Raw genomic sequence first — 23,860 nt, 5'->3', positions numbered from 1 at the left:
CATGACTACTTCCTAGAATAAAATAAACCAATTTGTAAATGTCATCAACACTACTTAAGTAATAATACGTTAAACAATGAGATTTACGTTAGTCTTTGTTATACTACCACATAATGTACCTATAATTTCAAGCACACTTTTTAAACACATATTGTGTACTTTGTATAATTTGTATTTGTGTTTAAGCATTTTTAATCACATTGGGACAAATATATACTACAATTAAAATCACAATTTAATTTGATTAGGCCCCATGCTACCAATATAAGAAACAAACCTTGTGAAAATCATCAATCTTGGTCCCTGGGAGGCAACCTGATCTGACTGGTGTAGCTGGCCATGACTCAGCACTGAGCCGAGATTTCTCTTTACTTTTACGTACCACTTGGGAGGTTTTCCTCTTATCCTGAATTTGTAAAAACTCATTCTAATGAGAATTAGATGAAGCTGTTTATGCCAAATTTTAAAAGTTTAACTCAGAATATCTTAAAAACAGATAGTGCAAAATTAATTTTTAGTCATAACCAGTGCATTAACTTAAAGTTAAAGCCAAATTTTTGTTTAATCACCTTATCATGACTAATAGTAGAAAGAAAAATGCATGGCATTTATTAAAAAAAAAACCTTTTTATAATGTTGTACAATGATCTAATGATGAAAAGAAAGCGTAACTAGAAATTGAATAAAAAATTCAAAATACAACACTTTAAATACAAAAATTAAAGTAAAATTACTCACATTCTCCAAACTTAGATCTTCTATCTCAGCTAGTGCTGTAGTTGTATGATGCGATGATCGCTCTGGTGTTGAATGTTGAGATGTGCTTTCTTCTGAATGTGAGGGAGCTTGCTTGGATTTTTTCCTTGAAGATTTTGGAGGAATATTTGAATTTGATGCAGCCAGTGTTGGAAAATCAGCATCCAACGATGGATTAGGTACTTTTTAAAAAAATAATGTATTGAATATTTCATTAGATTAATTGCATTAGACCAATATAAAGTAGAAATGACTTTCTTTAAAATTTATTCCATTTAATTATTAATTAAAACTGGTATTATAAAGATTAAAACCATGAAAAGTTTTATTAAAATAATCAATATATGTACCTGTAACTGTAGGTACGTTCCTACTGAGATGAAATTGGGGAAAAGATTTGAGAGGATTTTCTGTTGTTGAGAACTGTGATGAGGTTTGTGCCCAGCCTTTTTCCACTGTCTCCGAAACTTTATCGTGTTGTAGCTGAAAGCTGCCTCTCCTCTCAAGACTCTCAACGCTAGCTGTTACTGACCTCAAAGTGACAAAGTTGTTTTCACAACTTATCACATCTTTAAAAGCATCTAGATCTAACAGCCGATTCATTTTTGTAACACCATAGTTCTTGGCAGAAACAGGCTTTTTAGTGAAGCCTTGTAATTCTTGCCAGATGCTTTTGATTGGGCATTTTTTACCCTCTTGAGTATTTAGAAAATCAACCAGACTCTGCTTAAGACTCAATCTTTTTGAATCAGTATTCATTTCACAACCAAATGCGTTTCATGCAGTGGCATCAAAAAGTTCTGAAAAATAAAATCAACTTAGTCTGATCAGAGTTCAAGTGCACCAAAAACAATAACATACATGTTAAATTAATTGTTCAAGAAATGCTACTACTATTGTAAAGTATGATCCTTTCATATTTCTTAAATGTCATGTTTTGGTAATACAGTAGGCTACTGGCTAGAGTTGTGGCTTTGTACTTTTTAACACAAGTAGAATTTATTTCAACATGTTTTAAATTCAGTTATTTTAGTTAAGAAGTTTAAAAACACTTTAGGCTTTAACATTGTAAGTGGGAGTTGAAATCTCATATGTTGGCCATATATATATATATTTTATATAGGCTATATATATATATATATATATATATATATATATATATATATATATATATATATATATATAGGCCTATATATATATATAAATATACTGTCAGTCAGTGACTGTATGTTAGATCAGATCTAGATCTAATTGTTAGCAAAATAATACAATAAATTTTTATTAGGCCCTAGGCCTACAGTTTAATAGTTTAATTAAGATATAAGAATGGTAAACCTAGATCTAGACCTAGATCTTTATTACAAAAAAAAAAAAACAGCCTAAACAATACAATTTTATAAACATTATTAACTAATATACTAGATCTAAATCTATTAACAATTTGTGACATTACTTTCAACGAAAGATCACGATAAAGCAAAAATCATTTTTGGCTTGAATTCTTGAATGTTCAGTTCAGGTTAAATAATAAATAATTTTTAATTAAGTTGGACTTGCTCGGTCTCGGAGACTCATCACTTGCCAATGTGAATTTAAAAGCAAACCATCCAATGGATACTTGGTAATAATGGTTTTCCCCTTAAAACTGCAATTAGGATATGTCTGTAACTTAGCGTTTACTTTAAGTTTCATTTTCGATCGAAATAATGAACCTAGATCTAGTGGTAGAGCTAAAAATAGGCCAACAACTTAAACGTTGTTTGTTTCGGTAACGCCAGATACCAGGAAAAATGTTGCGTAATAAAATAAAATAAGTTTATATAAAGTTCTGCCTAAAAACAGAAAAATAATTATTGATGATTTTTTAAAGCATGATAAGATTATTAATTATTTATAAAACTATGTATATAAAAAGATTATTTTTACTAATAAGAGATCGATTTATGAAACATAACCAAAGCCATTAGTCACGAAAAAGAAAAACCAATATGGCAAAATGGATTAGAATTCCTGGAAAATTCTTGGAACGAGGGGTAAATGTCACTGACGATAAGCACAGTTGATGTTTCAACAAACAAATGATTGAAATATAGTCCTATATGACTCCATTACATGTGAACAGACTGCCATAAGTAATATTGTAGTTTTTATAAAATATAATAGGAAAACAACTAATAAATGCATTTAGGTTGTAAACTCAAAATGAAATACTAGCCTAGACTAGATCTAGTTTATTTAATCACGAGCCGACCCGCGGCGTATCACGCCGCTATTTAGTTTTATTTTCTACTTTTCAGTAATTCATAATTTGTGAATTCGACAGTACCAATGCTGTCACTGAAAATATTTGCTTTAAAACACTAAAACCCTCCTTTCCCCCAACCCCCCCCCCCCCTCCCGTGAAAGCAGCCTCCTCTTAGTTATACCTCCCCGTAAGTTTAAAATAGTTTCAAACTAAATTATCTGCCCCTAAACCCGGCTCTACGATTGTAAACATTTAGCGTGAACCACAGCTCACCAGACCATGTGGGGGTGGGGGTGGTTGCGATATGCCTAGAGAGGAAGATCGAGGGGGCTGCTAGGCGCGCTTACAGCTTGGTGTTTTCTAACGTCTCCAAGAAGAGAATTATATATATAGATTATGCTGATATTTTTATTTTCCTCTTTTCTAATTTTGTTTTAATATAAATCTAGATCTAGGCCTATGTAGTTTGGCCAAAGTGACTTAGAAAACCCACTAAATTAGTGTTTGTGGGAGAGTGGTTGCACAGTTACCGAACGCATTGATAATAAAACTAAGAGTAAGAGATTACCTGGAAATGGTGATTAAAAGATAGTTATGAATCATAGCGATCCTTGTCTATTTTCTTTGTATTAGTCGCTCCCATATTATGATTAGGCCGTGCCATTATAGGAAAAATCCACAGTGGCAGAACTGCCATGCCCTGCATAATCTCGCATTTAGGAAATGGGTAGGGTGGGACCAAAATCCAACCAAAATGTTAAAAATAATAATTTAAAAATGTTCGTTTCTTACATTGTTGCCTTTATTTGTACAAAAAAAAATACGATGTTTATTCATCTTTATTGAAACTTATTGTCATTAGACCATTTCCACAACTTATTACACTAGGGGGGATTAAAGAGGAAATGATCAATTAGGGTACCCTAGAAACCGCAAGTATGCTTAATTAAATAATGTATATATGTTTACTAACTTTTTTGTTTTAAATTAGTGGCGTAAATCTTGTCCTTATTTTCAGTCAATGACGGCGGACTATTAGAGCGTTGAAAGCAGAGTTTCTTCCAGGCATCTCTCCGAAAAAATTTTACCCCCCCCCCCCCCGAACGAAATGAAATTTATATAATTTATATAGAAAATATATACTTTTAACAGTGTCCGCCCCCCCCCCCCCCGAAGAAAGTCTACTGCCCCCCCCCCCCCGAAAATTTCAAGTGTCCCCCGGAGAAAAAAGTCTGGAAGAAACACTGCCCGAAAGTCTCGAATTCGAAGTCATCTATAAGTGACGTCACGCTTTTTTGACGATTTTTACCCCCCCTCCCCTCCATCACACATTGTCACAGAAAGCCAAACCCCCACCACTAGAATAACGTCACACCTCAGCCTACAACTCCCCTCAAAATTGCCGTTGAATTTTTCTTAAAGTACGATATTTTCCATTAATTTTGTCTGAACTCTGTCAACATAGAGTATTTATTACAATTTATTAAAACAGTTTTCTAAAACGCGAAATTGCGGCAAAAAGTCGTTTTCTAATAGTGCTTTTTTATAATGCAAAAGTGTGACGTCACACCATCTGAACCCCTCTCCTCCCCCTCATCACACACCGTCACAAAATTACAGACTCTCCCCCTCCCCCCCCCCCCCCCCCTTACGAGTGGACGACCCCTGCTGGTTGAAGTGAGTAGTACGTCCCTGAGTCCACCCAGCTTTAATGAGAAAGTAAAGGCAGCTGGTCATAGTGCTGACCACCCCCTCTCTCTCGATACTTAGGGCTAGAGTAAAAGAGTAAGATGTACAGATTATGCACACAGATTTATAAAACACAGCTTTATACCATGCATAATTTAATTTAACTATACGTGACACAAGACTTAGTGTTCGTCGTATATTTCAAAGCTCAAACCACTGACTGTAATTTAAATGATACTACCTAATGTTGCGTTATAATTGTTTACTAATATATTTTGTAAGCAGAAATATTTGTTTCGAGATCGCAAAACAGGTCCTAATTATGGAAATAAAACAATACTGATTTTGATGAATATACGTTTATTAGACATATTAATAATAGTTTTTGGTTAAACATGTAAAGCAGAACACATTGACAACTGTAAGGGATTGGAGGGGGGGGGGGGGGATATGGTGCAATCTGTAAGTTCCAGAAAACCGAGACTTCAGTGAGATCATCGAAATCTTGAAGATTAACACAATGCAATTTTATTGTCACTGCTGTTCTTACTAAGTGTATTTTCTTAACTGTGATATACGGCTTCTTTATAGCCTAGTAACTTAGGGTTAAATTAGGGGGAAATTATTTAGACATAAATGCAAATTCATTTTTTTAAATAATAAAATTACTACGAATTCGTTCCTAAAATTCAGATACCATTTTATAAATCAATAGTTAGTCATAACAAGTGGGGATATGAGGATAGATTTCCCAAATGTTTATTTAACTTCGTAAGACCAGCGGTAGTCATATAGCGTAGCTCAGCTTTAGATTCATTGTCACTGCTAATTTGTCACAGCCAAATTGTCATAGCCTAATTGTCACAGCCGAATTATCACAGCCGAATTGTCACAACCAGGACTTCATCTGCTATCACAGTCTAATATTGCGGTTTATAAATCAGTAGAGACTAACCCTAAACCTAACTACTGTATTTTATGAAGTATCAGCTTTAGATTCATTGTCACTGCTAATTTGTCACAGCCAAATTGTCATAGCCTAATTGTCACAGCCGAATTATCACAGCCGAATTGTCACAACCAGGACTTCATCTGCTATTAAAGTCTAATATTGCGGTTTATAAATCAGTAGAGACTAACCCTAAACCTAACTACTGTATTTTATGAAGTATCAGCCGATTGAACCAAGATGGCCATATGTACACTGAAAAATGTTGAATCTAAACTAAAATAAGCCCAACATTTATTCCAATGCTTCTATAAAAATAGTACCTAAGTTATGTATTCAAACAATAGCAAAAATGTCCCCCAGCATACATTTTGATTGCAACATGTATAATTTATATTTAGATACATTATGTTATTTTATATATATATATATATATATATATATATATATATATATATATATATATATATATATATATATATATATATATATATATATATATATATATATATATTATATATATATATATATATATATATATATATATATATATATATATATATATATATATATAGGCATATAATATATATATATGATAGACAAATTTAAATTGAATTTTTTGATATTGATTATAAAGATAGTTCTAAGTTCACATAAATGTTAGTTTTTCAAATAATAGTGAATTAAGATTTTATTTCGAATTTCTAAATGAAATGCTGTACACGTTGACCTTGAGTTGACCTTGGTTCAAGCTGTCTTGACATTGATTGGTTGAGCACCGTTGATGTCGTCCAGTTCGTTCGAGTTAAAGATGGCGATCAAGTCGGATTGACCCGCTTTGGTTGGGGTCACCGGAAGTGTAGCCAAGAAAGTCGAGTGGCCAGCCACATTTCTGTTGAAACATGCAGCCGTTAGTGATTTCAAGGGGGTAGGCAAGCAAGTTTTACTGTGTCGTAGGTAAGTAGGTTATGTTTTACAGGTAAACAAGTTTCCAATCCTGAACATATTACAGGATTGTTACCTACCTCACTTTAAACAAAAGTTACGCTATTTCCATAGACCAACCACCCCTCGTGTTGTATAAAATATACAGCACCCACCCTCAAAATAATAAGTTATGCTCTGGCATGTTCTGATTGAAAGGATATTCTGTGGAATAATTTACATTCTACCAAGAGACACCATTTTACAAAATGGCTCCTTTTTACGGACTTTCGTGTGAGATTCACGTTTATCATTGTGGTGTATCAACCCCGTCAAATAATTGGACGATTGTATAGGACGGCAAGAACTTGACATCTTTTAATTAGAAACTTAAAAATAGCCACTTCCCGCTTAATGTTTTGTCTACTCTCAAATGTTCACCAACAACCCGTAGGTTTCAAAATACCCCTAAGTTTATCTACACGCCCCGGATTTTACCCCCCCCCCCCACACACACTGTAGTTACGCTTTCGGGCCTGGCGGTCGATTACACAGATGAAGTAGAGTACACATCCACATATAACATGCTACCTTCCACCCACATATTACAGGCTACACCCCACACACACATTACAGGCTACACCCCACCCACACATTACAGGCTACACCCCACACACACATTACAGGCTACACCCCACACACACACATTACAGGCTACCTTCCACCCACATTTTACACATCCACCCACACATTCCATGCTACTTACGGCTGCGGGAAGTTCAAAGAATGGGTCACCCCATCCACCGCAACAAAACATTTGGTCAGGTCACGGCTGAGTGGGTTTCTAAACGAGACTTCGACCTTGAACTCTTGACCGACAGTGGCATCAGATGGAGCCTAGCAGAAAGACGTTTGGTTTCTAAAAACTTATTGATCATCATTTTCAATTACAGTTAATACAAATAAAAAAAAATCCACATCATTTAGGTTTGTTGACGGTTTGTTGATTCATGTTTTTCCTCGGCATCTGAAGGGGTGGCGTGGCCAGTTCTTTGCCCATCTGTCTTTACGTTGAGTCAGGTATCCATGAGAGCTATGTGAAATCAGGGACGTTCAACAAACGTAGACTGGCATCAAACTGGAGACTTTCATGTAGCGACCATGAGCTCTACTATCAGACCACGAGGCTGGGTACACCCTTACAAACGTTACACTGTAAACACGGCGCCACCCACCTTGATAGTCAGGTGAGGTTTGCGGAGTCTGAAGTCTGTTTTCTTGGTGAAATACTGGTCCGTCTCCTCGACGTAAGCCCAGATGGTGACGTCCAGCATGCAGCCGTCCTTCAACTTGCCGTCGTAATCCGCTTCAGTGGCCACAACCCTGAACACATTTTCTGGTGAAAATCAGAGAAATATTTTATCAGCAAAGTGTTAAACAACATATATTCCCCATTAAGTTTGAAGTCGCTGTTACAAGAAACTGGATGCCCAAGGTTTTTAGATTTTTTTTCAATGAATTCGTACCAATCCGTGAACTGAAATCTAAGTGCTAACTATATCCGTGCCAACCCGCCTTCTCAGAAAAGTTTAAAGGATTCGGTATTTTAGCCTCTTGTTAAAATTAATATATAAAAACCCTTAGAGTTACCTTCCCCTGGTTTGATTCCCGTGAGCTGGAAAGTCTCAGACTTGACCAGTTCAGCGACCACGCCCGTGTAGAACATGGTCCTGACGTCAATTCGGCCACTCGCTGACCGCGGGGCGGCGCCTCTGTTCTTCATACGGAGGGACAACTCGAAGTCTCCTCCAACAAATGTCGCCTCTTCGTTCTGGTCAACGTTGAAGTCAATGTCCTGGGGAGGTTTAAACACACGTGAGCACGCTTGACCAATGTCAGGTTTGTAAGGTATAGCGCTGTTATATTACATGTTATGCTTGAACTCATTGTAAATGGAAATTATAGCGTTAAGGTTTGGGTTTTATAGTATGGGAGCTGGTTTTTGTGTGTTTACCATTGAATTACACAGTACATCAAACTTGTAATGGGGTTGTTTTAAAATATGTGAATGTACGTGCGTGGCGTGTGTGTATGAGTGGTTGTGTTCACGAAATGCGAGTATAGGATAAGAATATATGTTAAAATTGTTACAGTATTTTAATTTCGTATTGGAGAGTCGCATTTGTCTTTAAAAATCAAACAGAAAAGAACACATCTGGAAAGTTACATGACAACTACATTATTAGACACATCAGTAAGTAATTTATTGCCAGTAGTTACCCTGTCTCGCTGACATCAGTAAGTAATTTATTGCCAGTAGTTACCCTGTCTCGCTGACATCAGTAAGTAATTTATTGCCAGTAGTTACCCTGTCTCGCTGACATCAGTAAGTAATTTATTGCCAGTAGTTACCCTGTCTCGCTGACATCAGTAAGTAATTTATTGCCAGTAGTTACCCTGTCTCGCTGACATCAGTAAGTAATTTATTGCCAGTAGTTACCCTGTCTCGCTGCTTGTAGATGTCTTTCCTCTTGGAGCCTGTCTCGTTAGCCCTAAGGACGGCCACTCTTTCGGCACAGGTGTCTAAACAACAGGGGTCAATAAAAGGTAAATTATAGCATGTGTGTCTTAAGAGCAGTGGCGTAGCGAGGTCGGGCGTCACCCTGTGCGGCATTTAATGGTGTCACCCCCCAGAGGCGTTTTTACTAAATAATACCATTTGTTACGTTTGCCTATATTTCAAAGATGTAACTTAATACTGAAAATGTTTAGACAATTCAGAATTTATTAGTGTTTTTTATTACAGAAATGAAAGAAATTAATTAAACCGTTTTTAAAGACGTTACCTTCATCCGGCTTGTAATCTTTTGTTAAGTCTTCTCTTTCATCTTTGTTGGCGGCCTTTGTGCTAATCTTTTGTCCAACACTGCAAGGACAACAACATGTAGGCGTCTTACAAAATGTATGAAGTAAAACACTAATCCATGCGTCACAGAAACTAAACCACTTTTAGACCACTGTTGGCAATTGTATTATGGTTTCTTGCACACAATAGAAGTAACTTACGTTTTCTTATCTATGTACGCTACTTCCAAGTCGCCATTAGCATTGGGCGTCCAGTAGACTTTGTCGGCGTTTACCTCAGCGAAGACGAATGGGCCGTCGTACTGCAGGCCAACCTCTCCACACTTGATGGCGGCCACGGAGGTGGGTCCACAGCAGTAGGTTTCTGGGGAGAGGGGTGTGTGGGGGTTTGAGGTTGATTACATGGGAGGTTGGGTCAATAGTAGGCTTCTGAGGCCTATGGTGGTTTTAAATAAATGGTAAATAAATAAATGGTGTGTAACGATGCGGCATGTAAGGACCTGGTGTGTAAGGACATGGTGTGTAAGAACATGGTGTGTAAGAACATGGTGTGTAAGGACTTGGTGTGTAATGACCTGGTGTGTAAGGATCTGGTGTGTAAGTACATGGTGTGTAAGGCCTTAGTGCCAGTAGAGCATGAACCAACCGTTGGAGAGTTCTTGGGGCGTGGCATCAATCACCTGCCAGCCGCCATAGTTTCCAGTCAGGTCAGGCCTGCTCATCCACACCTCATTCCACACGTGAAAGTTCCTGGAAAAAGGCTCAATTGTTTCAATAAACCTATTTTGTATTGGTCTAAAAACGTAAACAATGTTTATCAAATTGTGAAACCTATTGTACAATATTGCTTAATGGCACCAATTTAAGAATCCATCATATCCCTTTTAACGTTAGTTTATGTTTCTTTGTTTCTACTTTGGGACTAAAATCTGACAGAACACAAAACTAACCAGATCGAGTCACAGTCCTTGTCTGCATCGCTCTCACCGTTTGCTGTGAAATGATAATCTATCGTGATGGAGCCATCAGCGTCATGGGCTGAAGAAAAGTTCGTCACACTTCTTGCGGGAATTCCCAGAGCTCGACAAACTATTCGGGAAAACCGTTATGTTTTAAATAAACTTCGGGAATTACAAATATACAATTTACATAATACTTTGATTCCATCTTATTACATACGTGTTGTGGTTATTCCAGAGAAAACCCAACACTGTCCGTACTTGACTGGACGCTTGGTTTTCCAGTACTCATCAATGATGGCTCCGGATCCAGTCCAAGACAAAGGTGACCGGCCATCTTTGTAGTCGCCTGACCAGTTGCCTGTCAAAATACCACCGTCGTCCGAAGAGTTGGCCTGGGAACAAACAATAACAAATTTAGTCAGTAAAAATAGCATTAAATCATCTTAAATGCAAATGATTAAAAAAGTGTTTAGAAAGTAGTTCCAGATTATGAAATTGTGTTAACTAGGAATCATAGTCAAATGTATATGGTTGTCTTAAAGTAACTGCATAGATACATTATCTATATATATAATTCTCTTCTGGGAGCCGTTAGAAAACAAGCTGCAAGCGCGCCTTACAGTCCCCTCTCTTCCTCTCTATCGCTACCCCCCCCCACCCCCCACCCCCTCACATGATCTGGTGAGCTGTGGTCACGCTGTTTACATTTTACAATCATAGAGACGGGTTTGGTGACGGCTATTAGGGGCAGATAATTTAGTTTGAAACGATTTTAAACTTAGAGGAGGGTAACTAAGAGGAGGCTGCTTTCTCGTGGGGGGGGGGGGGGGGAGGGGGAGGGGGGGGGGAGGGGGAGGGGGGGGGGGAGAGGGGGTTTAGGGTTTTTAGGCAAATATTTTCAGTGGCAGCATTGGTACTGTCGAATTCACAAATTATACATTACCGAAAAGTAGAAAAAAAAAACAACTAAATGATACGCTGCGGGTCGGCTCGTATAGGATAAATAGAAAACGACTGCTGTTTTTTTCGATTTTTAGAGAATTTATCGTTGCTTACATTTCATTAATAATAGCTACGCCTAGCTATAATTAAATGTCATTTGCTTAACTTGTCATAACTTTCCAGAGCAGTCAGTGCTGTTTAAAAATAAAAGTTTCCGCAGCTTTGAATAAAAGTTCAAATTAATTTACCTAAACTCTAATTAAAAGTTTCACTAGTTGCTACAGCTAATTAAAATGTACGATACCAAAGATGAAAATGGCAAGTTACCAAAGCTGAAATCTTGCGGACAACCTGGACAGGGTTGCCCCTGGCTGACCAGTTGAGCATGGAGATGTTGAGGAGGAACAGCGCCACGTCCAGGGCGTTAGGCTCAAACTGTGGGGGTCAAACAACACGAACATCTTTTTATAAAGTTTTCATGGGTATGATATTTTACGAAAATCTATGTGGGGGTCAAACAACACAAACATCTTTTTATAAAGTTTTGATAGGTATGATATTTTAAGAAAATCTATGTGGAGGTCAAACAACACAAACATCTTTTTACGAAGTTTCCATAGGTATGATATTTTACGAAAATCTATGTGGGGGTCAAACAACACAAACATCTTTTTATAAAGTTTTGATAGGTATGATATTTTACGAAATCTATGTGGAGGTCAAACAACACAAACATCTTTTTACACAGTTTAAATTTTGATAGTTATGATATTTTACCAAACGATAAATAGTAGACCTAAATTGGCACTTTATTATAAATCGATGCAACGAATGAATACAAAGGATTATAAATTTTATGCTGCTTTGTAACTGTTTTCTGTGGGATGTATGTTTTTTAGAAGATAGTTTTGAAAGCAATATTGAGGATGTTTTGTTTTGATTTAACCTTTATTTGCTTTTAAATGGAAGTGCTTGAAAAGTTTAGACCCGAATATGTTAGGTTTATGTAAGCTCAGGAGTGTTGATGTGTTCTTTTTACCCATAGACGTGTATTAGGCCTGTTTACCTTCGATTTGTTGGCTGAAATGAAAGGCATATATCTTCCTGTTTACCTGTGCGAAATGCCAAGGCTTGCCTGTTATCGTGTTCTTGGTCCCTGTGTAGATTTTCCCCGTGTCGTTGAGCACGTACTCTTCCAGAAGTTTCTCGTCTTTCATGTATACAGCGTCATCTGGTGATGTCAAGGTCTAGCTAAGTACACACACATACACACACACACGCATATATATATATATATATATATATATATATATATATATATATATATATATACACATTTATCACACGATGACAGAGCAGCGAGATAATATCCAACACGTCAAGACTTGGCGTCAGTAACGACCACGAATAGCCAATAAGCTCCTAAATAGGGCTGGTAAGTAGGTCACCAACCAGTTCTATGGCTCATGCAGGTTTTATTGAGCCGTAGAACTGGTTGGTGACCTACTTACCAGCCCTATAGCCAATAATGAATACAAAAAGTCAGAAATGGCCATCAATCCAAACATTAAGGAACACGAAAACAAAGGTTAATTGTTGATCTCCCCACTTTTACACCAGGGGTTGATTATTTATCCAACTTTAAACCAAGGGTAATTCATGATTTGTTCACTTTTACACCTGGGGTTTATTGCTGATCTACCCACCTTTACACCAGTGGTTGATCTACCCACCTTTACACCAGTGGTTGATCTACCCACCTTTACACCAGATGTTAGTTGTTGATCTACCCACCTTTACACCAGATGTTAGTTGTTGATCTACCCACCTTTACACCAGTGGTTGATCTACTCCCCTTGGGTTGTTGATCTACCCACCTTTACACCAGTGGTTGGTCTACCCACCTTTACACCAGTAATTGATCTACCCACCTTTACACCAGGGGTTAAAGAGAATGTAGAACGGGTCCTTGTGCTGGTAACTGAAGACATGGACGCTTGTGTTTACCTTCTTGACCACGTCAATCTTTAGAGTCCATTTGCCGACGATACTGTCAGGCGGCGTGAAAAGGTCAATGTTCAAGGTCGTGCCCTGTAAATACATTACACGAAGCGGCTGTTGAACTGATTCTCATGATTTTGTTTCGTTAAGGAGATTCGAACTCGACTCTATCGGTTTTGTAAACACGATCTAATCTTTAACGCACAGCAACACGATCTTCATATAAGATAAATTATACCTTATAAGTTCAATTTATGGTCTGTTTTTCCCCAAATAGACTGAAGGTCCAAATAATAGTTCAACCCTTTTAGTAAAGTAAACCCAACATTGCCTAGCGATAAGTTTTTAACAGCTTTCTTAATGCCTTTTATTTCAAAACACGCCTTATAATTTCTTTAATGCAACACAAAATAAACTTTATTTGTGGCATTTAAAGTACTTCAGCATTAAACTTTACTGCCTCCAATGGACTTACTGTAGCTTGTATTCATTGACCCAGAACAGCTATTGCAAAAATATAAACCAACTTGGAAACAGAAGAAAGTAGCTTCATTGACCCATAAAGATTGCAGTAAAAATAGAAATTACCAGGTAAATTTAAAAAAATATTAAAAAACATTGATCACGGAAGTATGACGATATACATTAAAAACATCTTTATTAAAAAACAACCACCAACATACGAAAACACCAATATCTAAAAGAAAACAAAACATGTAACTAACAAAAACAACATCTAAATTAAAGAACCAACAAGCAGCACCTTCTGTGAGGCAATTTTTGCTCCCCATTCCTTAGGCTTGTCTTCATGAGAGAGTATGATCTTCACTCGCGTGTCTTTACTCTCCATGGGAGTCTCGCCTGACCAGGTTTTTGATACATTACAACCAAATATATATTGTAGTTGATACATTACAACCAAATATATATTGTAGTTGATAAATAACAACCAAATATATATTGTAGTTGATAAATAACAACCAAATATATATTGTAGTTGATACATTACAACCAAATATATATTGTAGTTGATACATAACAACCAAATATATATTGTAGTTGATACATTACAACCAAATATATATTGTAGTTGATACATTACAACCAAATATATATTGTAGTTGATACATTACAACCAAATATATATTGTAGTTGATACATTACAACCAAATATATATTGTAGTTGATACATAACAACCAAATATATATTGTAGTTGATACATTACAACCAAATATATATTGTAGTTGATACATTACAACCAAATATATATTGTAGTTGATAAATAACAACCAAATATATATTGTAGTTGATACATTACAACCAAATATAAATTGTAGTTGATACATTACAACCAAATATATATTGTAGTTGATAAATAACAACCAAATATATATTGTAGTTGATACATTACAACCAAATATATATTGTAGTTGATACATAACAACCAAATATATATTGTAGTTGATACATTACAACCAAATATATATTGTAGTTGATACATTACAACCAAATATATATTGTAGTTGATACATAACAACCAAATATATATTGTAGTTGATACATTACAACCAAATATATATTGTAGTTGATACATTACAACCAAATATATATTGTAGTTGATACATAACAACCAAATATATATTGTAGTTGATACATTACAACCAAATATATATTGTAGTTGATACATTACAACCAAATATATATTGTAGTTGATACATTACAACCAAATATATATTGTAGTTGATACATTACAACCAAATATATATTGTAGTTGATACATTACAACCAAATATATATTGTAGTTGATACATTACAACCAAATATATATTGTAGTTGATACATTACAACCAAATATATATTGTAGTTGATACATAACAACCAAATATATATTGTAGTTGATACATTACAACCAAATATATATTGTAGTTGATACATAACAACCAAATATATGTTGTAGTTGATACATAACAACCAAATATATATTGTAGTTGATACATTACAACCAAATATATATTGTAGTTGATACATGACAGCCAAATATATATTGTAGTTGATACATTACAACCAAATATATATTGTAGTTGATACATTACAACCAAATATATATTGTAGTTGATACATTACAACCAAATATATATTGTAGTTGATACATTACAACCAAATATATATTGTAGTTGATATTAACAACCAAATATATATTGTAGTTGATACATTACAACCAAATATATATTGTAGTTGATACATTACAACCAAATATATATTGTAGTTGATACATAACAACCAAATATATATTGTAGTTGATACATTACAACCAAATATATATTGTAGTTGATACATAACAACCAAATATATATTGTAGTTGATACATAACAACCAAATATATATTGTAGTTGATACATTACAACCAAATATATATTGTAGTTGATACATGACAGCCAAATATATATTGTAGTTGATACATTACAACCAAATATATATTGTAGTTGATATTAACAACAAAATATATATTGTAGTTGATACATTACAACCAAATATATATTGTAGTTGATACATTACAACCAAATATATATTGTAGTTGATACATTACAACCAAATATATATTGTAGTTGATACATAACAACCAAATATATATTGTAGTTGATACATAACAACCAAATATATATTGTAGTTGATACATTACAACCAAATATATATTGTAGTTGATACATTACAACCAAATATATATTGTAGTTGATACATTACAACCAAATATATATTGTAGTTGATACATTACAACCAAATATATATTGTAGTTGATACATTACAACCAAATATATATTGTAGTTGATACATTACAACCAAATATATATTGTAGTTGATACATAACAACCAAATATATATTGTAGTTGATACATTACAACCAAATATATATTGTAGTTGATACATAACAACCAAATATATATTGTAGTTGATACATAACAACCAAATATATATTGTAGTTGATACATTACAACCAAATATATATTGTAGTTGATACATGACAGCCAAATATATATTGTAGTTGATACATTACAACCAAATATATATTGTAGTTGATATTAACAACAAAATATATATTGTAGTTGATACATTACAACCAAATATATATTGTAGTTGATATTAACAACCAAATATATATTGTAGTTGATACATTACAACCAAATATATATTGTAGTTGATACATTACAACCAAATATATATTGTAGTTGATACATAACAACCAAATATATATTGTAGTTGATACATTACAACCAAATATATATTGTAGTTGATACATAACAACCAAATATATATTGTAGTTGATACATAACAACCAAATATATATTGTAGTTGATACATTACAACCAAATATATATTGTAGTTGATACATGACAGCCAAATATATATTGTAGTTGATACATTACAACCAAATATATATTGTAGTTGATATTAACAACAAAATATATATTGTAGTTGATACATTACAACCAAATATATATTGTAGTTGATACATTACAACCAAATATATATTGTAGTTGATACATTACAACCAAATATATATTGTAGTTGATACATTACAACCAAATATATATATTGTAGTTGATACATTACAACCAATATATATTGTAGTTGATACATAACAGCCAAATATATATTGTAGTTGATACATTACAACCAAATATATATTATAGTTGATACATAACAAGCAAATATATATTGTAGTTGATACATAACAATTAAATATATATTGTAGTTGTATCAACAAAAATGTTTTTCTGAATTCTTAGTGGGAAGAAAGTTTTAAAACATAGTATATACAATGTGTGCGGAGCTTTTGAACTCAGTCTTCAAACATCATCTGGATTAGCTTTGAGGCCATCTACTTGAGTGGACGTTATAGATTAACCCTTTTGAATATTGTTCGCGACATTTCAGCGAACATTTCTCCCCGACCATTAGGCTGTCAGGTGTGTCAGTGTGTCAAATGCCAGTCAGGTGTAGCAGCAGCGATAATAAGGGTGGCAGGACGTATTTATGAGAGAATGTGCATAGAGGGAAGTTGATGTGGTGTGGTAGAGTGATAACATGCACCACTGGACAGCAGTGTGTTTGTAAGGCTGGGTAGATCCATAGATTTGGATCGTCAGGGTACACCTGATATATATGTATGTATGTATGTATACATTTATATATATATACATATACAAATATATATATATATATATATATATATATATATATATATATATATATATATATATATATATATATATATATATATATATATTTATAAATATATATACATACAGCTTTTGTCCCGTAAAGAATTAACAATGTGCTGTAATCTGTAATTTTATAGACTAGCCCCCTGGTGTACTAGCGATGAGTACACCAGGTAGATCTGACGCAAATACTGACCAACTTCCAAGACAATTTGAAGGTCATCCTTGTTTTCATCATACTCTTTGGAGAAGGTCACCGATATTTGGAAGGGTTGGCCTCGTCTGACAACCAGCTTGGGGTTGACGACGGACGTGCAGACATCGTACTTGTGGGTCTTGTGGCTCTTGGCGTTGGCCGGGATGTTCAGGTTTAGACTGACCACGGTCAGCACAGCAGCAGGGTCGGGTTCTGTGGGCAGAGAAGTGGTTTAGTGGGGTCGGGTTCTGTGGGTAGAGAAGTGGTTTAGTGGGGTCGGGTTCTGTGGGCAGAGAAGTGGTTTAGTGGGGTCGGGTTCTGTGGGCAGAGAAGTGGTTTAGTGGGGTCGGGTTCTGTCTGCAGAGAAGTGGTTTAGTGGGGTCGGGTTCTGTGGGCAGAGAAGTGGTTTAGTGGGGTCGGGTTCTGTCTGCAGAGAAGTGGTTTAGTGGGGTCGGGTTCTGTGGGCAGAGAAGTGGTTTAGTGGGGTCGGGTTCTGTGGGCAGAGAAGTGGTTTAGTGGGGTCGGGTTCTGTGGGCAGAGAAGTGGTTTAGTGGGGTCGGGTTCTGTGGGCAGAGAAGAGGTTTAGTGGGGTCGGGTTCTGTGGGCAGAGAAGTGTGGTCGGGTTCTGTGGGCAGAGAAGTGGTTTAGTGGGGTCGGGTTCTGTGGGCAGAGAAGTGGTTTAGTGGGGTTGGGTTCTGTGGGCAGAGAAGTGGTTTAGTGGGGTCGGGTTCTGTGGGTAGAGAAGTGGTTTAGTGGGGTCGGGTTCTGTGGGCAGAGAAGTGGTTTAGTGGGGTCGGGTTCTGTGGGCAGAGAAGTGGTTTAGTGGGGTCGGGTTCTGTGGGTAGAGAAGTGGTTTAGTGGGGTCGGGTTCTGTGGGCAGAGAAGTGGTTTAGTGGGGTCGGGTTCTGTGGGCAGAGAAGTGGTTTAGTGGGGTCGGCTTCTGTGGGCAATAAGTTTAGTGTTCGTCGGTTGAGTTAACTAGCTCGCACGAGTGGGAGCAGCGAGCTACCTAAGTATTATAGCGTGCTGCCGATGTGAGGATATATAATCAAAGGCTAGTCAAATATGAACGTCGTCTAAGTTAATGTTTCAACCTGTTTTCATTATGTCGAAGTTTTACTAGATCAAAATCAACATTTGAGGCAAGGAGCGTTTATTTCTCTCCTCTGGGCCGTCAGGGACCTAAAGCCGTCACGTGGTGGTCAAAGCTCTACCTGTATACATTGACAAATTACCACGAAAACACATATCAATAGCTGGGTTGGATTTGAGCATTGTGTGATTTGTTTTTAGAATCCTCATTTTCAAGTGTGTTTCTTTTCCTAAACAATTAAACCACAAATTTTATTCAATCTACTTCTGAGCGTAACATTGAAATACATTGTACACAATTTAAAAGACTCGATCAACTTGTTGCGGTATATTCTGTCTGCTGTGCACATTCAAGCGAACAGCTAAATTTCCATATCGGCGCTGCTGGTCACAGTTCAGTGAACCCTAGAGATCTTAGCATTTTGTCACAGATGACTGCGTGTGTCACAATGCCCAGCTTGGGTGCAGCTATGTGAGGTGTATTAATGTACGAGCTGCCAATAAAATAGATACACGCACTCGTGGCTTTAATCAAGCTAAATCAGCAGATTTTAGACCCTACACACAAGCCTACTAGAGCTGTACAAACACGGGTTGATACCAAAGCTGCTATCGTTTTGAGGTAACTTATTTCGTCTTCACTGAAGCAAGTAAACTACAAGTCAGCTTCCACCGTGTTAAATGTTCCGTGAAACAATATGGGGGCGCATTTTAATATATTTTTAATGCCGACTTGCCATACAAACTTTTTTAAAGCCAAAATATTTCGAGGGTATGCCCACTTACTTTGTATCGGTGGTTGAGCTATGATTCTATTGTTGACATATTTTTAATGCAGGCTTGCCATACAGACTTTTTTAAAGCCAAAATAATATTTCGAGGGTATTCCCACTTACTTTGTATCGGTGGTTGAGCTGGAGTGTTGTTGTTGACGTTCGCGAGTGTCTCATTTCCGTACTGGTAGATTTGTCGGATGAGGTTAAATCTGTTGGTGCCTACGATGACGTTTCTGTTGAGGAAATTGTAAGATTGAAAGAGTAAACTTAAACAGTTATTCTAACCGATCATATATTGTTGACCAAAACATTTTAGACATTTTTTTTGTCATCCCCCCACAGAATTCCTCTAGGTATGGCGATATTTAAAAAGGAGTAAGTAGTTTATATCCGATTGTTTAATTTAGGCACATGAAAGCAATTTAATTTCTCGAATCAAGACTAATATTTTAATACATTCAGGACTAAGAACCTATGATAGTTTTATTTATTTATGCTTTTTATTTTAGGATCTGTTAATAATTGAGGGTATCGCCGATCTATGTAGTGCAAGGGCTGGAGTAGAGTGTAAGCAAATGTAAACAATTTATTTCTGGATGACTGCGTCTCTTAACACACCGTCTAAAAATAGCTGACTGTCGTGCAGAGGGGTCGGGATCAACCATCCGTGAACAACTTTACTGTGTGTAGGAGTTCAGGAATTTCAATCTTAGAGCTAAAGGTAAAAACAAGCTCTGAAGGTTACTGGGATATTTAGTTTGATAATAGGGCAAGGGATTGCACTGAATTACGATTACCTGTGATCAAATTATAGCATACAAGCAAGCGCATGCATGCCATAAAAGAAAATCAATACTTAAAAAAGCTTGTGTTTAGAAAGTGTAGAGTAGCCTATACAAATCTTTTTTAAGTGATCTCTTAGCTCTAGGCCTGGTCTTATGTCGTACAAACAAAACAAATGTACATTCTATACACTGACAAAGATCTGTCTATCTTTCACGAGCAACTCAAGTCCGATCCACCTTCATTGAAAGTGTCGTGGGGCGCAGAAGGGGGGGGTATTAAATTTCCCAGGGGTTGGAGGGAGGAAGGGAGGGACACGGGTAAAAATATATATTTAGTTCAAGAGGGGAGTGGGTGGGTGGGGGTGGGCTGTGCTCATCCCCCACCAGAGATGCCTGTAGGAAACCGCCCACGATCGCCCTCTACTAGAGCGTGAAATACAAATGTTGACTAGGGCGATTAGGCCAGTGGGGTAGGCAGGGTAGGAGGGGGGGGCAAGGCGTTGAATGGTCTGGGGGTAGGAACCACCATGTAGGCTACATCAAAATGGAAATATGTCTTTCATTAAAATTTACTGCGGCTATTTGTTGCAGTGGTGTAGCACTCATGGCGATCTATACGTTTACATTTTACAATGTAACCTTGCTACACACGTTTTGGAATACATGCTTATATATATATATATATATATATATATATATATATATATATATATATATATATATATATATATATATACATACACACACATTAGATACTGTTTTCCAGCCCTCCCCAACGACAACATCCAGCCTACGCCACTGGGTAAAGTTACACCCTCAGTGTAACGAACATGTAACCTGGTCTACCACACAACCAGTTAAATTGTCCCCCACTCGCCATTTGTCCTTCACGCTGTAAGGTTGTGTGAGCAAGTACAACATACCTGTGTAGTGGCTGGGTGTCCTTCACGCTGTTGTGTGAGCAAGTACAACATACCTGTGTAATGGCTGGGTGTCCTTCACGCTGTAAGGTTGTGTGAGCAAGTACAACATACCTGTGGAGTGGCTGGGTGTCCTTCACGCTGTTGTGTGAGCAAGTACAACATACCTGTGTAGTGGCTGGGTGTCCTTCACGCTGTTGTGTGAGCAAGTACAACATACCTGTGTAGTGGCTGGGTGTCCTTCACGCTGTTGTGTGAGCAAGTACAACATACCTGTGTAGTGGCTGGGTGTCCTTCACGCTGTTGTGTGAGCAAGTACAACATACCTGTGTAGTGGGTGGGTGTCCTTCACGCTGTAAGGTTGTGTGAGCAAGTACAACATACCTGTGTAGTGGCTGGATGTCCTTCACGCTGTTGTGTGAGCAAGTACAACATACCTGTGGAGTGGCTGGGTGTCCTTCACGCTGTAAGGTTGTGTGAGCAAGTACAACATACCTGTGTAGTGGCTGGGTGTCCTTCACGCTGTAAGGTTGTGTGAGCAAGTACAACATACCTGTGTAGTGGCTGGGTGTCCTTCACGCTGTAAGGTTGTGTGAGCAAGTACAACATACCTGTGTAGTGGCTGGGTGTCCTTCACGCTGTAAGGTTGTGTGAGCAAGTACAACATACCTGTGTAGTGGCTGGGTGTCCTTCACGCTGTAAGGTTGTGTGAGCAAGTACAACATACCTGTGTAGTGGCTGGGTGTCCTTCACGCTGTAAGGTTGTGTGAGCAAGTACAACATACCTGTGTAGTGGCTGGGTGTCCTTCACGCTGTAAGGTTGTGTGAGCAAGTACAACATACCTGTGTAGTGGCTGGGGCGCTGCCCTTGTGGCAAGGCTGGGGCGGATGACATTGTGTCGTCTCATGACGGATGGGATGGTCGGTCTAATGATAGATCTGCCAGATAAATAGAAAAGTCAGTTCAACCAACGAATAGCAGCTGAAATTAAAAGATGAAGCTTCTGTTGCTTATTGTAAAAATTAATCCAGGCATTTTGCAAAATGTCTCGAGTTCGGATCTCGGACACACGTCTGTAGCACGTCCCTGAGTCTACCCAGCGCTAATATGTACCTGACTCAATGCCACCCAGCTCCGACATTCGTTGAAGTAAAGTCAGCTCGGCATAGTACTGACCATACTATCCCTCCAAATACCGCAGCAAAAAGAAATAAACAAACTCTACTTTATTTTACAAAGACTGTGAAGTTCGAAAGGGTAACATAACTTTTTACTTTATACACAACAAGCTTTATATTTAGCCGAATAAATTTCCAAATTTAAATCCTTAAGTAGATCGTGAAACTAATATTTAACAATAAATAATGAATTTTCTAACACCGTTCATAAACTCATGAAACGTTTACAATCTTACGTGAAATTAGAAGTCTTTTCAGAGACAGGGTCTAATTCTTCCTCTAAGTAAGTACCTCCAGTAGAAGTTTATATACTGAAACTCCAGTCAAGTTTCGGTTCCAGCTGACTGGATTTGTTGTAGAGATCTGGACTCGTAGGCGAAGAGAAGATATAATGTTACAAAGGGCATGAGGAAAAACAACCCACGATATCTGTTTTGTTGCGATAGAGTTGCACGCTTTAATACAGGTGATATAAGCATTAAGTCCCGAAAAGAGTGCGTGGGAAGGGGGTGGGTTGATACATACCTCCTGTCTATGTTGTTGTGTTGAGGTACGATATGGTGTGTTGAGGTACGATATGGTGTGTTGAGGTACGATATGGTGTGTTGAGGTACGATATGGTGTGTTAAGCGGAGTGTGATACGCATGGCTGGTACACCCAAATGGCCTTACCAGACCTAAACATAGCTGGTTAGAAGGACAAAGTGTGTACGTTATAGTGTACAAGCTTAAACTTGTACATCAAATGACAGTGGGCATTCCAGTCTATCAACATCTTGATACAGTAGTTACCCCAGTCTATCAACATCTTGATACAGTAGTTACCCCAGTCTATCAACATCTTGATACAGTAGTTACCCCAGTCTATCAACATCTTGATACAGTAGTTACCCCAGTCTATCAACATGTTGATACAGTCTGTACCCCAGTCTATCAACATCTTGATACAGTAGTTACCCCAGTCTATCAACATGTTGATACAGTCTGTACCCCAGTCTATCAACATGTTGATACAGTCTGTACCCCAGTACATCAACGAGTTGATGATACAATCGTTATCTCATTGTGGTTATGTAATGTGTATGAAAGGTGTATACGTGGGATGGATCACAGCGTGTGTGTATGTATCATGTAGTGATGTGCGAGGCCGGGTGTGTTGACGTGTATGTTGTTGTATGGGGTGAACGAGGGTAAAAGGGAATCGACTGGTCGAGTGATAGCGGTTGTGTTGTGAGCGAGAGTACAGAGGTTTGTAGGAATGAATGCGGAGGGTAGTTGAATGTTGGGGTGGAAAGTGAAGATTGATGTTTGTGGAGAATGAGAAAGCAATAGTATTAAACCATCTTGTATTAACTAAC

General features: G+C 37.0%; 1 protein-coding gene across 1 annotated transcript; it reads right to left on the bottom strand.

The window, feature by feature from the left end:
* Positions 1-6,267: 6,267 nt before the first annotated feature.
* Positions 6,268-22,962, bottom strand: LOC131949841 (annulin-like). Its single transcript, XM_059311853.1, has 18 exons — positions 22,739-22,962; positions 22,167-22,262; positions 19,739-19,851; positions 17,751-17,963; positions 14,097-14,194; positions 13,264-13,423; positions 12,445-12,563; positions 11,660-11,767; positions 10,608-10,782; positions 10,379-10,517; positions 10,075-10,178; positions 9,630-9,792; positions 9,410-9,489; positions 9,064-9,146; positions 8,214-8,418; positions 7,799-7,959; positions 7,330-7,460; positions 6,268-6,531 (listed from the first exon to the last, which is right to left on the bottom strand). Exons 2-18 carry the CDS (start codon positions 22,229-22,231, stop codon positions 6,387-6,389), a joined length of 2,262 nt encoding a protein of 753 aa, XP_059167836.1. The 5' UTR covers positions 22,232-22,262; positions 22,739-22,962; the 3' UTR covers positions 6,268-6,386.
* Positions 22,963-23,860: the final 898 nt, after the last annotated feature.

Source organism: Physella acuta, unplaced genomic scaffold (genome assembly GCF_028476545.2).
Source record: "Physella acuta isolate Inbredline_101_S28 unplaced genomic scaffold, ASM2847654v3 ptg000716l, whole genome shotgun sequence".
Classification (NCBI taxonomy): domain Eukaryota; kingdom Metazoa; phylum Mollusca; class Gastropoda; family Physidae; genus Physella; species Physella acuta.
This window is presented reverse-complemented; position numbering and strand designations above follow the sequence as displayed.

Bases quoted from the DNA above. Each gene is read 5' to 3' on its own strand.
- LOC131949841 (XM_059311853.1), bottom strand. From the start codon at position 22,231: ATGAGACGACACAATGTCATCCGCCCCAGCCTTGCCACAAGGGCAGCG. The intron at 9,793-10,074 runs GTTGGTTCATGC...CCCTCTCCCCAG, and splicing joins GCCCCAAGAACTCTCCAACG to AAACCTACTGCTGTGGACCC. The intron at 6,532-7,329 runs GTAAGTAGCATG...ATGTTTCAACAG, and splicing joins TCTTTGAACTTCCCGCAGCC to AAATGTGGCTGGCCACTCGA.